Source organism: Canis lupus, chromosome 27 (assembly GCF_048164855.1).
Source record: "Canis lupus baileyi chromosome 27, mCanLup2.hap1, whole genome shotgun sequence".
In the NCBI taxonomy this organism is placed as follows: domain Eukaryota; kingdom Metazoa; phylum Chordata; class Mammalia; order Carnivora; family Canidae; genus Canis; species Canis lupus.
The window spans coordinates 44,642,884-44,657,474 of NC_132864.1; the positions used below are offsets into that span (position 1 = coordinate 44,642,884).

The 14,591-nt window shown below is 39.9% G+C and overlaps 1 protein-coding gene across 1 annotated transcript in view; it reads right to left on the reverse strand.

The window, feature by feature from the left end:
* Positions 1–640: 640 nt before the first annotated feature.
* Positions 641–14,591, reverse strand: part of LOC140619043 (small ribosomal subunit protein uS5-like) — a 44,004-nt gene continuing 30,053 nt past the window's right edge. Inside the window, 3 exon segments of the mRNA XM_072801939.1 lie at positions 641–1,081; positions 1,083–1,264; positions 1,650–1,737. Coding sequence (XP_072658040.1) covers positions 713–1,081; positions 1,083–1,264; positions 1,650–1,737 — 639 coding nt within the window. The 3' untranslated portion in view covers positions 641–712.

Genomic DNA, 14,591 nt, shown 5'->3' on the forward strand with positions numbered 1-14,591 from the left:
ATATGGTCGTTAGATCACAATAGATATTGTAGTCTAAACATGGAGTCTGTTAATGATTGGTAAAATATTGACCCTCAAATATTGAAATTTTACACAATGTTTAATAGCTCTAAGTATATACTCAAACACAGAGAACTCTAATATTTATTCTTAGGTGCATAAAGCAAAGTACAAGTCAGTATGGTTTTTACTTTCCCACTCAAAAAGGGGGAATGGGATGTGTATATATGCACATATGTGTGCAGACACGTGCGTGGAATATTTTTGGAAAGATCCACAGAAACTATCAATAAACTGGGGACTACAACAGGGATATAAAATGGGCAACAGAGTCATTTTTATATGACTTTCTTTTTTTTTTTTACTATATATTTAGACTTGCATTTTTTATCATGTGCCATTACTTCTAAAATTAGCGGGGTGGAGAGAAGGTCAATGATTTCCCAAAGGCTTTCAAATGACGTGCAAGAAAATAACTCATATACAATGCAGGATTTTGGGTGCAGGAGGTTATGTAGTTACATTCCAGAGAAGCCCAGAGTCCCCCAAAGTTTACGTGGCACCACTGCAGAATCTGATGGGGGGGGGCGCGAGTGGTCGAAATTATACCTCTCACCCCCACTTCAATCAAAGCACCTGCTTTTACCTGTTTTTTTTTTTTTTTTTTTTTTTTTAACAAGCTTTAATTCACTTTTATTTTTCTTGTATAAAACTATGTGGTAGCCACAGCTGGAGCCTGGGTCCTCTGCACGGAGACTCTGGTGTGGGTCTTTACAAGATGGTCAGTGAATTCCTGATAGGGGGACTTGGTGAACACAGTCTCTTTCCAGAGATCAGGGGTGAGATAGCTGTAGGTCTTGGAGATAGCATCAAAAGTAGCCTTGGCAAAGCTCCCCAGGGTGGCAGCGCAGCCCCTGGCCGAAGTGTAGCAGTCGTCAATACCAGCCATCATCAGTAGCTTCTTGGGCACAGGGGCTGAGACAATGCCAGTGCCTCTGGGGGCAGGGATGAGACGCACCAGCACAGAACCACAGCGACCAGTCACCTTGCATGGGACAGTGTGGGGCTTGCCGATCTTGTTCCTTCCCCCAGTAGCCTCGTCGCACGGGGACGATGGAAAGCTTGGCCAGGATGATGGCCCCACGGATGGCAGTGGCTACCTCCTTGGAGCCCTTGACGCCCAGACCCACGTGTCCGTTGTAATCTCCAATGGCAACAAATGCCTTGAACCTGGTCCGCTGGCCGTGGACGAGGGACAGGTGCCCTCACTCGCCCTGTGCTGACCAAGGAGCAGCTGGACAACCAGTTGGATGCATACATGTCGAAAACAAAAGGACACCTGGATGCCGAGGTGGATGCCTACAGGGCACAAACAGATCCAGAAACTAATGATTGAAACCTGTCCACCCTACTGTGAGAGACTCTTATTCAAAAGTCGCCACATCTGGAAATAACCTTGAGATAACAGATGGAGAAGAAACCTGATCGATGCTGGAAGGACCTATCACAATAGGCTATGGACTTATTTGCCACCAGTTTGTGCATTTAGTGTGTTCCTTTTACTTTTTTTTGATACTGTGTTGTATGAAACCTTTCTTTCCTCTGAAAAAACAACAACAACAACAAAAAAAAAAACCAAAAAACATTACAAGCACTGCACTTCCCAGTGCGCTGATTGAGAATCACCGAGAATTCCACTTCATCTCCAGCCTGTAGCTCAATGCCATCTTGAACTGCCTTCACATGGAAAAAAGAGCTTCTTGCTATCTCCTACTTCATAATTAATGAAGCCAAACTGGTCCTTCACACACTCCACTGTGGCTCTACGCAGGGGTGTGATGTTGCAGGCCATAGGCTGTGCATTCTGGCTCAGGACACACAACTGGAACTTGACACTCTCTCCTTTCTGTAGGCAATCCCCTTTGTTGGGGATTACGTGGCAGCCACAGAAAATGCTTTGTTTGAACGGGGAAAATCTACTGTTAGACAAGTTTGAGAATTCTTGACATACGGGAATTCACTAACAACATATCCCCTAGCTGTCAACTAGGATACAGGAGACAGCTGGCTAGTTTGATTTTAGCCTACATCACTCCGTGATACTTGAAGGACTCTTATAAACATATGCAGCTGCCACAAGCCATAAAGTCTCCTACTGACCTGTCTTGTTGGAGCACATTCCGATTATGGGGCAGTATCTATAAAAAGCATTAGCAATTTATTTGCCAAATTTCCAAACAGGAGAAAGACCCCCAAACACAAAAATACGCGTTCTGTATTTAATTCTGTACGGTTTCCAGTTTAATGTAACAGAATCATTCCTCTCCAGCCTTGATAACTTTTGTCACATTTCCTGAGGAACCAGTTGTTGGAATCTAGGACTTCGTAGACGAGAACGCGACGTTCTCCTTAATAAAACGTTCTCAGATGCCAAGTTTTGGCTTAGTTACTATTGGTCTTTGCTTGCCTCGTATTCCTTTTCTGACTGCAGCTAAATAGGTCTTCTTTCTTAGGTCATTTATGGGTATTATTTGAAATGCCTTGGTCCAGGATGCCTGGGTTGAACATCTGCCTTTGGCTCAGGTCATGATCCTGGGGGTCCTGGGATCGAGTCCCACATCGGGCTCCCCACAGGGAGCCTGCTTCTCCTTCTGCCTGGGTCTTGACCTCAGTGTTGCTCATGAATAAATACATAAAATCTTTTTAAAAAAATAAAATGCATTGACTCCAATATTTTATTGCTGAATGCACAACCTGCTTCTACATCAGAGCTCACGTCTGCTTCCTCAAGGAAAACACCCTGTGAAGCAGAGGGCTGCTCCTGACACCACTTTCTTCCTAACTTTTGTCATTTGGACAGGAGGATTTTTGCCTGATGTTCCTGTTACAAACAGGTGAAATATCAGTCTTTCCCACAAGGCATAATTTCTATAAATTGTGCCCCCCCTCTTATGTTTATCATCCTTTTTCAGCCACATTAGTCTACTGGATTCTACGCAGATGTCTAATAACTCTTAGGAACAGATCCTTATCTAGGGTCGATCTGCATTTCTGCGCTTAATTTTCATCAGTGTTACTCTTCCATTGATCCCTTTCCACGGGTCAGCCCCCTGTGACTCTTCTTGGACTTTCCGACCCCAAGGCTAAGTGATGGCTTCATTTGTTCTCAGCTCCAGTGAGATCCCAAATAAGACTTCTATCCACCTGGAAGGACAGGTCTCACATAGGATTTTCTTTTTTTCTTTTCTTTTTCTTTTTTTTCACATAGGATTTTCAAACAAAATTCAGGTTTGGATATTCTGTGGGGTTACTAAGCAGGTTTCAATTCCTGAATGTTATCCTATAGGTATAATCACAGAGACTCTCCATCAGCATCCGACTAGATGTGAATGGGAACTTAACATTGGTTATCAAAAGCTCATACCCCCCAGAAACCATATTTTCACCGAAAAATTAAATGGAAGTTTTCTCCACCATAATCTATTGTACACTTGATTTTTACAGTGAAAAGCAACCTATTCCCTAAACTTCACTGATCTGACAGGTAGAGCAGGGCCAAGTAGTTTGTAGGAATGGATTCAACCTCAATGACTCCCCATCACTTGGAACTGAGCCACCGGAAATCTGCAAGCTGTCCTGCCTTGTTTTTTTTTTTTTTTTTTTCTTAATAGGTAGAGGGCAGGGAGGGGAATCAGACCACCATAGGTAACCAGTTCCCTCCCTGACTAATTCTGGGAGACGACTGAGCTGGATTAAAAAACACCGATCGCATGCCTCTCTTACAGCTGTGTTAATATAACTGCATACGCACATCCAAACAACAGAGTGAGGAATGGTGTAAAGCGGAAATGAAGGCCCGACGGAGAATCAATCTCTTGCAGAGTCAGAGCTGACATTTCAGCTTCCCTGAGGGAGAGTGTAGGGAAAGTGAGGGGCAGACGGTGGCAGGCTGTCTGCAAGAGGGAGGTGAACTGAAGAGCTGTCAGCTGGGTGGGGAGGTGGGGAGGAGGTAGGGAATATTCAGCTGTGCTTTCCTGCTTGAAACAAGCCAGCAAAATTACTAATTTTTTTTTTCCCATTTCAAAAGATAACTCCTCCCTAGAATACATCCTTGCTTACTTCTCTCTCAACGATGGCTGTACAGTTTCGCATCTAATCTTCACGCTAATTTGCAACAACGTCACTCTGAAGCATCAAGGGGGTGGTTGATAAGAGGACGAATGGAAGACGGTTGTGAGTGAAGTTAAAAATAGAAATACAGGACATCCTTACAGAACATGTTCAAAACCTCAAAACCCACGCACATCTCCCAGGAAGCCAGATTTCCCAATGTCTCTGCAATCCTGGAGGGACCCTTCTGGCATTCTGGGGAGTTGGCTCCCGAGAGGAACACGTTATCAAGATACCCACAGAGCCTCTTCAACTCTCAACTGTAATTTCCAGTCACCTCCATTCCTGTCTCAAAGCCAGCATCTCAAACAGTACTCGTGTACTATCTTTGAAGTCTAGGAGGAGTTTAAATACCCAAAAATAATGTCTTTATGAAAAAAATTTTAAAATAAACACCCGGGGGTGGGGGGAAACTTTGGTATCTTGCAAACTGGTGAATACATTATAAATCCCGAGTTAGTAGTTGAGTTCAGCATTTTCAACTCTTTTAATAAAAATGTTAATTCGGGGATATTTTTATTTAGAGATTTTGATAGAGCGAGCACACGGGAGCGGGGGAGGGGGAAGGCAGCAGGAGAGGGAGAAGCAGACTCCTCGCTGAGCAGGGAGCCCGATGTGGGGCTCAATCCCAGGATCCTGAGATCATGACCTGAGCCGAAGGCAGACACTTCACCGACGGACCACTCAGGTGCCCTGGAATATTTTCAGATTTTCAGAAAACCTGGGGACAGAGTTTCCACAAACTCCATACCCAGTGTGTCCTATTATTAAAATCTTACACGATGGTTCATTTGTCACAACTCTGAATCAGTATCGATCTACTATCTTAATCTTAAGTTCATGCTTTATTTAGATTTTCTAGTTGATACCCAAGGTCCTTCTTACTCTTTCATCGCTCCAGCCTGCCATCTGGGACACCACGCGTTTGTTGTCACGTTTGTTGTGACAGTTTCTCAAACTTTGTTTCTGATGCCCGTGACAATTCTAAAGTATATGGGTCAGGTATTTTGTAGAATGCTCCTCAGCTGAGATCCTTTAACTGTTTCCCCATGGTTCAGTTGGGGTTTCTGGTTTTGGGGAGGACAACCACAGAGGTAATGTGCCCTGTTCATCTGTTCAGGTTTATCCACCGTAAACATATTTTCCTGCCTTTTCATATAGTACTTTTTGTAGAGAAGTCATTACCAGGCCCCACTTCACGAGGGGGAGTTACATCCCTTCATCCCCCCAGAGACTGGAGGACTCCTAAAATTTTTTGTGGTTCTTCCATAGGAGAAGCTTATCTTCTCTTCCTCACTTGCTTATTCGATTCTTTCTTTCTATCAGCATGGGTGTAAGGATATTTATTTTATACTCTGGGTTATACTAACCAAGGTCAATCTATTGTGCACATCGTTCCATATTTGGCCATCAGGAGCTCTTTCAGGAATCATCTGAGTCCCCTTCATATAACCCCACGACTGTGGGCTTTGTTTTCTGAACTTTCTAGCTTTCTGGAAAAATCAGATTTTCCAGGCTCCTGTAACATGTTCCTTGTCTGAGTCCTAGTGAGCTCACTAGTGGAGGCACATCTCTCTCTGCATGTGTTTCTCCATGTACCTGACCAGATCTACAGTGAGCTAAAGAGAAGCTCATCATGCACAGACCGTTCTAGACTTCTCCCTCCAGCAATGAGAAACTTGGCTCCCACAAACCACCAGCCTTTCAAAATTATTTGCTTGGGGACGCCTGGGTGGTTCAGTCAGTTGAGTGTCTGGTCAGGATCCTGGGGTCCAGGGATGGAGACCGATGTCGGGCTCCCTGCTCAGTGGGGTGTCTGCTTCTCTCTGCCCTTCCCCACACTGATGCTCTCGCTCCCACTCACTCTTTCAAATAAAACCTTTAAAATATTATTTGCTTATCGGATTCTGTAGCTTTCAAAGTCTACCGGTGGAGCCTGGGTGGATACACATGCACTTTAAAAGACTTCCGAGATCGTTAGGTCCATCCTCCCTCCTACATAGGTGGGGATTGAGGCTTACATGACTTATCAAAGGTCATAAAACTAACTGTGGATGTATTTACAACAAAAGCCAGCTGTCTTCTCATTAAAATTATTGAGCATCTTAGGCTTTAGAATGATTCAGCCAAATATTTGTATTACAGATGAAGAAACTTTACACCCACAGAGTTTAATGTTTTACAACTTGCTAATGACAGACTAAAGGACTTGTAAAACGGGGAATAATGTGAATAATGTAAAACAAGAAATAATGACAAACAAATCCCATACTTACCTGAAAAAAAAAATCAAAATTTTAGTGATCAAAATGCCATCTTTGGCTAACCTATGGGTTCATATCACCCTATTTTAGAGACAGATACTTAAAGTAAATGTAAAATTATAGCTAAAATATTTTGAAGTAGATAATGATCCGTGGCTCAGCACTGAAGGAAAGTGAATCCATTTAGGTAATTACAGAATTACTCACTGAGATACAATGGTAAGCTTAAATTCTTCTCGTTTCTACATAACTGGAAACAATGTCATTCCAATGGTTTTGACCCACCTCGCCATCAGTTATAAAGGAAATAAATGTTGATATAGGTCTGCCAAAGTGATGGGATAAAAGACTTACTATTATTTGCTTTACAGAAGAGTTAATATTTATGGAAAATATTAATTTCATTACAAGTAAGCAATTTCTTGGTTACTAGCATAAGTCACATTAGAAAGTACAAAATGGAATTTTTCTAAGAAGTAATTTTTATGGCCTTTCTCATAGTAAAATTTTCAGAGGACATTTGCAAAGTAATATAAGTGAGTAACAGAAACTAAAACTTAACGTTTATTTAGCTCACGTATTGGGCACTAGTCTAAAGTTTTATATATGTATTAGCTTATTTAATATTCAATGAAAATCATTTTCCTTATTTTTGAGGAACCTGTAGCACAAAACAAAACAAACCCAAGGGGTAAGGTGTGTGTATTCTAGTTTTTATTGAATTTCAACTTTTCTTTTTAAATGAAATTTTAGGGGCCTTGAGGTCAGAGATCAGTTTGTCCAGGGGTTCTCCATGCTACCTCTGTATTAGAAAGACCTACAGACCTAAAATAGGGCCTCCTGGAGATGTGGTTCTCAATTTTATGCAGAGTCACATGGATGTTTTCCTAAAAGCACTAATCACTGGGGCCCAGTTTCCACATACTCCATACCCAGTGTGTCCTATTATTAAAATCTTACACGATGGTTCATTTGTCACTCCGGATTTCTGATTTAGTAGTTCTGGAGTGGATTCTGATTATCTGCATTTCGAAGAAGTGCCCAGGTGATGTCAGTGGTCTGGACACCACACTTGAAACCACAGATTCAGAGTACTGGATTAGAGTCTCTAGAATTCGTAGAATTGGAGCCTAAGCCAAATCTGTTGGTTTTTTAAAAAACATTTTTTTTTATTTATTTATGAGAGGTGGCGGGGCAGAGGGAGAAGCAGGCTCCATGCAGGGAGCCCGATGATGTAGGACTTGATCCCAGGACTCCAGGATGATGCCCTGGGCCGAAGGCAGGTGCTAAACCGCTGAGCCACCCGGGAATCCCCACAACAGTTGGTTCTTAATTGAACTTTGCAACCCTACAAAATGTATGGAGATTTAACCCATGTACTAATTAACCAGTGTCAACAGTTATGCACCATCTTGTTTTATAGATTACAAACTTTCATTTTTTTTTTGAGGGGGGTGTTCCTTTTCTCCTATTTCCTTCATTTTTCTTTTCCTTAGGTTTTCTTCCCCTCCCCCCGCCTTCTTTCTGGAGACTATTTGAAAGCAAACCCCAGATGTGATTTCCTTCATAAAAAATTTAAGGCAGCCCGGGTAGCTCAACGGGTTAGTGCTGCCTTCAGCCCAGGGCATTATCTTGGAGTCCTGGGATCGAGTCCCACGTCGGGCTCCCTGCATGGAGCCTGCTTCTCCCTCTGCCTGTGTCTCTGCCTCTCTCTCTCTCTCTCTCTGTGCTTCTCATGAATAAATAAGTAAAATCTTTCAAAAAATAAAAAGAATTTACATGCATTTCTAAGATTTTTTTTTCTTAAATAACCACTCTGCCATTATTAACAAGTGCCTCTAAAACACACGCTGCCCACATTTCAATACACAGCCAGGACCAGGAACCTCTAATACTAGTCTCACTCCCTTATTTCACATAATTCAGGAAAAACCGAAAGAGGCAAAATGACTTAAGGCCATTTAGAATATAGGTTGGAGGTCTGGAATTAGAGGTCTCAACCCCTAATCCTCAATCTTTTAAACTACATTTTCCCATAGAAAATTTTAAAAACAACACTTGTACAGGAAGGAAAACTTAAACCGTGTAATAGGATTGAAGAAGTAATGGTAAGAAGAAAGGTTATTGGGTTATGTTTGGATTGTGTGACAACATATTTTAATAGATCAACAAATGATGGTCTCTACAGATGTGCTTATTTACTGATATCGGTATCTACGGTGTCCTGGAAAGTTGACTTAGGTCAGAACACATGCGTTCATCTCTAGCTCACCAAATACTCGCCAGTCCTAAGTCCTATTCCTGAAACTGGGCAATGTAAATAAGAAGTAGCTAAGAAAACACCTGTAATGATCAAAACACCTGCAGTGATCTTTATAAAAACAATGCCAACACATTAAATTCATTAAATTGACAAATGACAAAATACTTATTCAATCATGACTTTGTTTTAGGGACTACAAATGACTGTGACTATGTCCATTTAAAAATGTATATGGGGATCCCTGGGTGGCTCAGTGGTTTAGCACCTGCCTTCGGCCCAGAGCGTGATCCTGGAGTCCCGGGATCGAGTCCCACGTCGGGCTCCCTGGCTCCCTGCATGGAGCCTGCTTCTCCCTCTGCCTGTGTTTCTGCCTCTCTTTTGCTCTCTCCACATCTCTCATGAATAAATAATTTAAAAAAATAAAATAAATAAAATTTTAAAAATGCATATGTATGGTTTTAATGGGCAAAGTATTATGGTTCTAACTGTAAAATGTTCTGTTTAAGGACTTGTTAGATTGGACTTAAGCTATTCCATTAAATATATCAGTTACTAAGACCTGAATCTGATCTTCCAACAACTATTCAATTTCTATTATTTTAGGTTCTCATTTATAGATCATTAAATTATGTATGAAAATCAGATCATCTCCTTTCTAGTTTACTGACAGGTACTGATTATAAAATTTCACATTAAAAATTTAAAGAGCTTGTATTAATGGTTCCTCAATGATGAATAAATTAAGAAAATTAAGATTGAACCCTTTACACTTGCCAGAGTTGAATATTTTTATAAGTCTTAAATATATAGTCTGAGTTTTCTCTAGCTTGTATAATTTAGGATAGGGGAAACTTTCAGTTTAAAATTATCCAATGAAAAAAAATTAAAAATAAAATAAAATTATCCAATGAAAAAAATAAAAATAAAAAAAATAAAATTATCCAATGAAATCCATCTTCCTTGGATTATCGAATACTGTTAAGTATAGGCAGGACTGAATGTGTACCAGCACATGTACGAAGGAAACCATCTTCTCTTGGGTTTTCCTTCCATTTCAAACTTAGGTTCATCATCCCATTATGTCTCCAAAAAGCTCTCCAAAGCACTGCAGCATGCACAGTGTAATTATAATCTTAGAGAAATGTCTGGATTTGATCTGAATTCAATTAGAGGGATCTCATATGTCTGCCTGCTGCAATTAATCTATGAATGCTACATAGATAAGCATGGTGATGCAATCCAACATAAAATATTAAAAATAAATTTCAGTATCATTTGGACTCAGGAGTGTAAAACAAAAAAACCAAAACAAAAAAACAAAAAATCGAAGGACATATGTATCAATGTCTTTGGTACTTAGAGCAATTGATTTATTGCTTTCCAGGAAAGTTCCTTGCTTTCTCAGGTGAACTATGTTGCGGCAACCGTAGAATTAAAGGCAGCACTGAGAGCTCCCCTGTCATTCCAACACTTTGAAAACCCTTCCCCTCTGCCTTACTAACCTAGCAGAGGAAAGAAAGATGCCGGCCTAGGTTATTCTAAGGAAATCCAGCAAAGGATGGCCTTTGGCTGTTGGAAGCATGTTATCTCTACAAACTAAATTTCTTCCCCTTTTGTTGATACTCACATGGGCCAAAATACAACTTGATGGGTTTCCATCAAAGGTTGACGTTTTCAGAGTTTGACCTAAGATATGGTTTATGTGGTGTCTCTAAGATTTACAGGAAGGTGGCTTCAGATGGGGGCGGTCATCCCTCAGAGTTGCTAAAATTGAAGTCGAGTCAGAGACAGGCAGGGTTGCCAGAAGAGCCACGCCAGAAATATTGGGAAGACACAGGCAGAGGAGACACACTTGGGACCCATATGTTAGCAGCCGTTCAAAACCACAAGGGCTGGGCAGCCCGGGTGGCTCAGAGGTTTAGCACCGCCTTCAGCCCAGGACATGATCCTGGAGGCCCGGGATCGAGTCCCATGTCGAGCTCCCTATAGGGAGCCAGCTTCTCCCTCTGCCTGGGTCTCTGTGCTTGCGCTCTCTCTCTCTCTCTCTATATATATATATAATATTAATAATATTTATATTTATTTGTTTATATAAATATAAATATATATGAATAAATGAATTTATTTATGAATAAATAAATAACATTTTATTATGAATAAATAAATTAATTAATTTAAAAAAAACTAAAAAAAATAAAAAATAAAATAAAAAAACTATAAGGGCATACACTTTGATTTACAGTCTCAGGTTCTAGGAAAGATGCTTCTTATTTGGGCTGTTCTGTATGAGGAACAGATGAGAATCATCAGGGATTTATTTGTCTAATGACGGTTAAGTTGAAGCCGAAAACAGCAATAACCTCTCCCATCATAGTCTACGAAAACCTTCATAAGACCAATTCTGACCAAGAGCTCCCCACACACCCCTGGAAACTCACCTGGAGTTGTATCAAACACAGAGGTGGATCAGTTTCCCCATGAAAAAGAAAAATTAAAAAAAAAAATTAAAAAAAAAAGAAAAAGAAAAATTGCTCTTCTATAAGTAAGTGACTCCACACAGAGGCATTCTGGCTCTGACAATAGATCACAAGGTGTGTGTGTCCTTGGAACGGGAATGTGCCAGTATTAGGGGATTAAGTTCAACCCATTTAAGAATATTCTATACTCTGACCCCACACACATCAATTACTCAACAACTATGGGAACCAGGCACCATAGTCAAAATTGCATATAAATCATCAAAGATCAGTTTGATGCACCTGCTTAGTTACCATTGATAATATTCATTCTTAAGCTTGAGGACAACAAACCACTCTTAAAATAAAATTTAGTCAACAGAATATTCAGCCCAAACATTTCGAATTTGTTCCACACCGAGAATGGTCATCATTTCATCATTGTAGTTATGGGCAGCCCAGGTGGCTCAGCGGTTTAGCGCCGCCTTCAGCCCAGGGCATGATCCTGGAGACCCAGGATCAAGTCCCACGAGTCTGCCTGTGTCTCTCTGCCTTTCTCTCTCTCTCTCTGTCTCTCATGAATAAATAAATAAAATCTTTAAAAAAATATGACTTAAAAAATAAAAATAAAGAAATCTGAATTTATCACACTTGGGTTTAATTGGACAGGTTAAAGAATAATTCAGCTCTCCTAACGTGGTTTTCTTTTGCTTTAAAAATATATTCACCGGGGCAAATGGGTGGCTCAGTGAAGCATCTGCCTTCATTCAAAGTCATGATCTCAGGGTCCTGGGATCGAGTCCTACATTCAGGCTCCCTGCTTAGCGGGGAGTCTGCTTCTCCCTCGGTGTCCCCCTCCCCCATCGTTCCTTCTCTCTCTCAAATATTAAAAAAAATTAAAACAGTCACATGGATGTTACGCATAATTGTTTTGCAGAAAAGCACAAGGCATCCCTTTGTCATTTATCACACTGTGTGTGTTTTTGTTTTTCATAGCAAGTTCTTTAAGGAAATAAAGACTGTTTATTGATCTTATTCATTTGTGTCTTTGTGTTTCATTTTTTGACAACGCTGCCTTTCAAATCTGAGGCCCAGTGGCTGAACTGAGAGTAGATGCTAATGAAGTAACTAATCTTGCAAAAGGGCTGATGAAGAGGAATAATCTTATTTCCATTTCTAACACTGCCAACGGTAAAAAGAACATTATTTTTATTTGTTGACATACGATGTGGTAAGTCTATTTGTTAGAATAGGATATGAAATATAGGCACATCTCACTTTACTGTGCTTTGCTTTGTACTTCAATTATTCCTTTTATTTTTTTTTTAATAAATTAAAGTTTCAAGACTTCAGGGGAGGAAGTCACCGCAGGTGTGGTGGGAACAGCAAGAGAATGGGGATCAGAAGTGGGACCTGAACATGGGACCAGATCGCTGCAGTCTCAGGATGGAACTTGAGTAGACAAGTGGCTTCCTGTAGATGTGCAAACAAGTGGTTTCCTGAGATAAGTCTCTTCCTGGTGAGGATGCTGTGAAGATGGTTGAAATGACAGCAAAGGATTGAGAAGATCATGTAAATCAGGTAAACTGAGTCAATAAAGCAGCAGCAGCGTTTGTGAGGACGGACTCCAATCCTGAGAGGAGTTCTGCTGTGGGTAAAATGCTACCAGACAGCATCACATGCTGCAGGGAAATCGTTCATGGAAGAGGAGCCAATCGATGCAGCAAACTTCAGGGTTGTCTCATCGTAAGAACTTGTCACAGCCACCCCAGCCTTCGGCAGCCCCCACCCTGGCCGGTCAGCAGCCTCCACCAACGAGGCAGGATCCTCAGTAGCAAAAATGATGGCAACTCCTTGAAAGCTCAAATAATGCTTAGCGTTTTTAGCAATAAGCTACTCTTTTAATTAAGGTAGGTACATATTTTTAGACATGATGCTATTGCACGTTTACCAGATTACATTGTAGTACAAACATAACTTTTATATGCACTGGGAAACCAAAAAAAAAAAATCATTTTACTTGCTTTATTGCAATGTTGGTTTTATTGTGGTGTCTGTAACCGAGTCCACGGTATCTCTGGAGTGTGCCTGTGGTCCTGTAATTCACACCCTAACTCAAATGATCTCCTTTTCATTATTTCGGATGTCACAAATTTCATCCGTTCTGTTATATAAAAAAAGAATTCCCTAAAGGTTTTATTTTTGTGTTTTAACACTTGAAAATGAATGGCTGGAGCTCAGCATGGAAACCCTTTAGCCTGCTGGATGAACCCAAGAGCAGCAAGAAAATAAATAGGAGGGAGAGAGATTTAAAGTATTCAGTTTTATCACTTCTCTGGAGGACAGACCCACAGATGCTGAGCTAGGTCAACAGAAAGTGCTCTGGTGCTTTCTGATTGGATACACATGATGAACACAATCCAAGGAAATGTTAGTTCTACGCGGATGAGACATTTGTTACATCACATCGTTAAGTGTAAGACGCCTTTCTGGAAAATTCTGTTTTCTCCTCCTTCCCTCCCAGCCGGTTTTAAACAATTTAATAGTTCTAAATAAATAAATCCATGATTTTCTAAGTATAATTTGCCAATTCAAAGAATCAGACTTAACCATAACAGGGCCATTCTCTTTTCTGATTTTATTTCCCTTCATTGAACCCTCACCATCTGGCATATTATATGCTTGGCTCATTTAATTGTTTACTGTCCATCTCATCACACTAAAATTACCCTTGCTGAATATAGAACTTTTTACATGTCTTTTATATGGTGGTTACATAGTACATACTCAATAAATATTTGCTCAATTACTAAAAGGATGGATAAAAAAACAATGTTATCTGACAAGGAGTAAAACCTTCATATTTTCTGACATACACAAAGGGAAAATGGTAACTTAATGAGCCACTCATATCATGCCATGATTATTCAACCTTGTCAAAAAAAATCAGGTTGCTGTAATAAAAATTTTAAATTTTAATGTCTAAGGAAAGACAGTATTTTCAGAAATAGTTTATTCCAAAATATTATATGAGAATACATTTGTGTGTGTATATATATATGTATAATAGAAAAAAAAAGGTAAAACCAACATTGTAAATATTTTATTAAAGGATTTTTGTCTTTACCTACAAAAACCCTGAGACTTTGTCAGCAAATACCAAGAATCAGAATTTAAATCATCTCAAATTTCAAATATTTTTATTTTTATTTTTATTTTTATTTCAGGTTTTTATTTCAAAATAGTCTTCTACTTGGATATTAAAATTTGCACCATGAACCTCTCAGCACACAGAATTTTAAAATTAAAAAAAAAATTGTGAGCATTTTACACCCAATAAATTGAAACATTTTCTTTTATAATGAACTTTTTTTTTTCAAAAGATTATAAATAAGGTGATAATGAGCACTAAGCACTCTCTGCATGATGAGTTTTCCT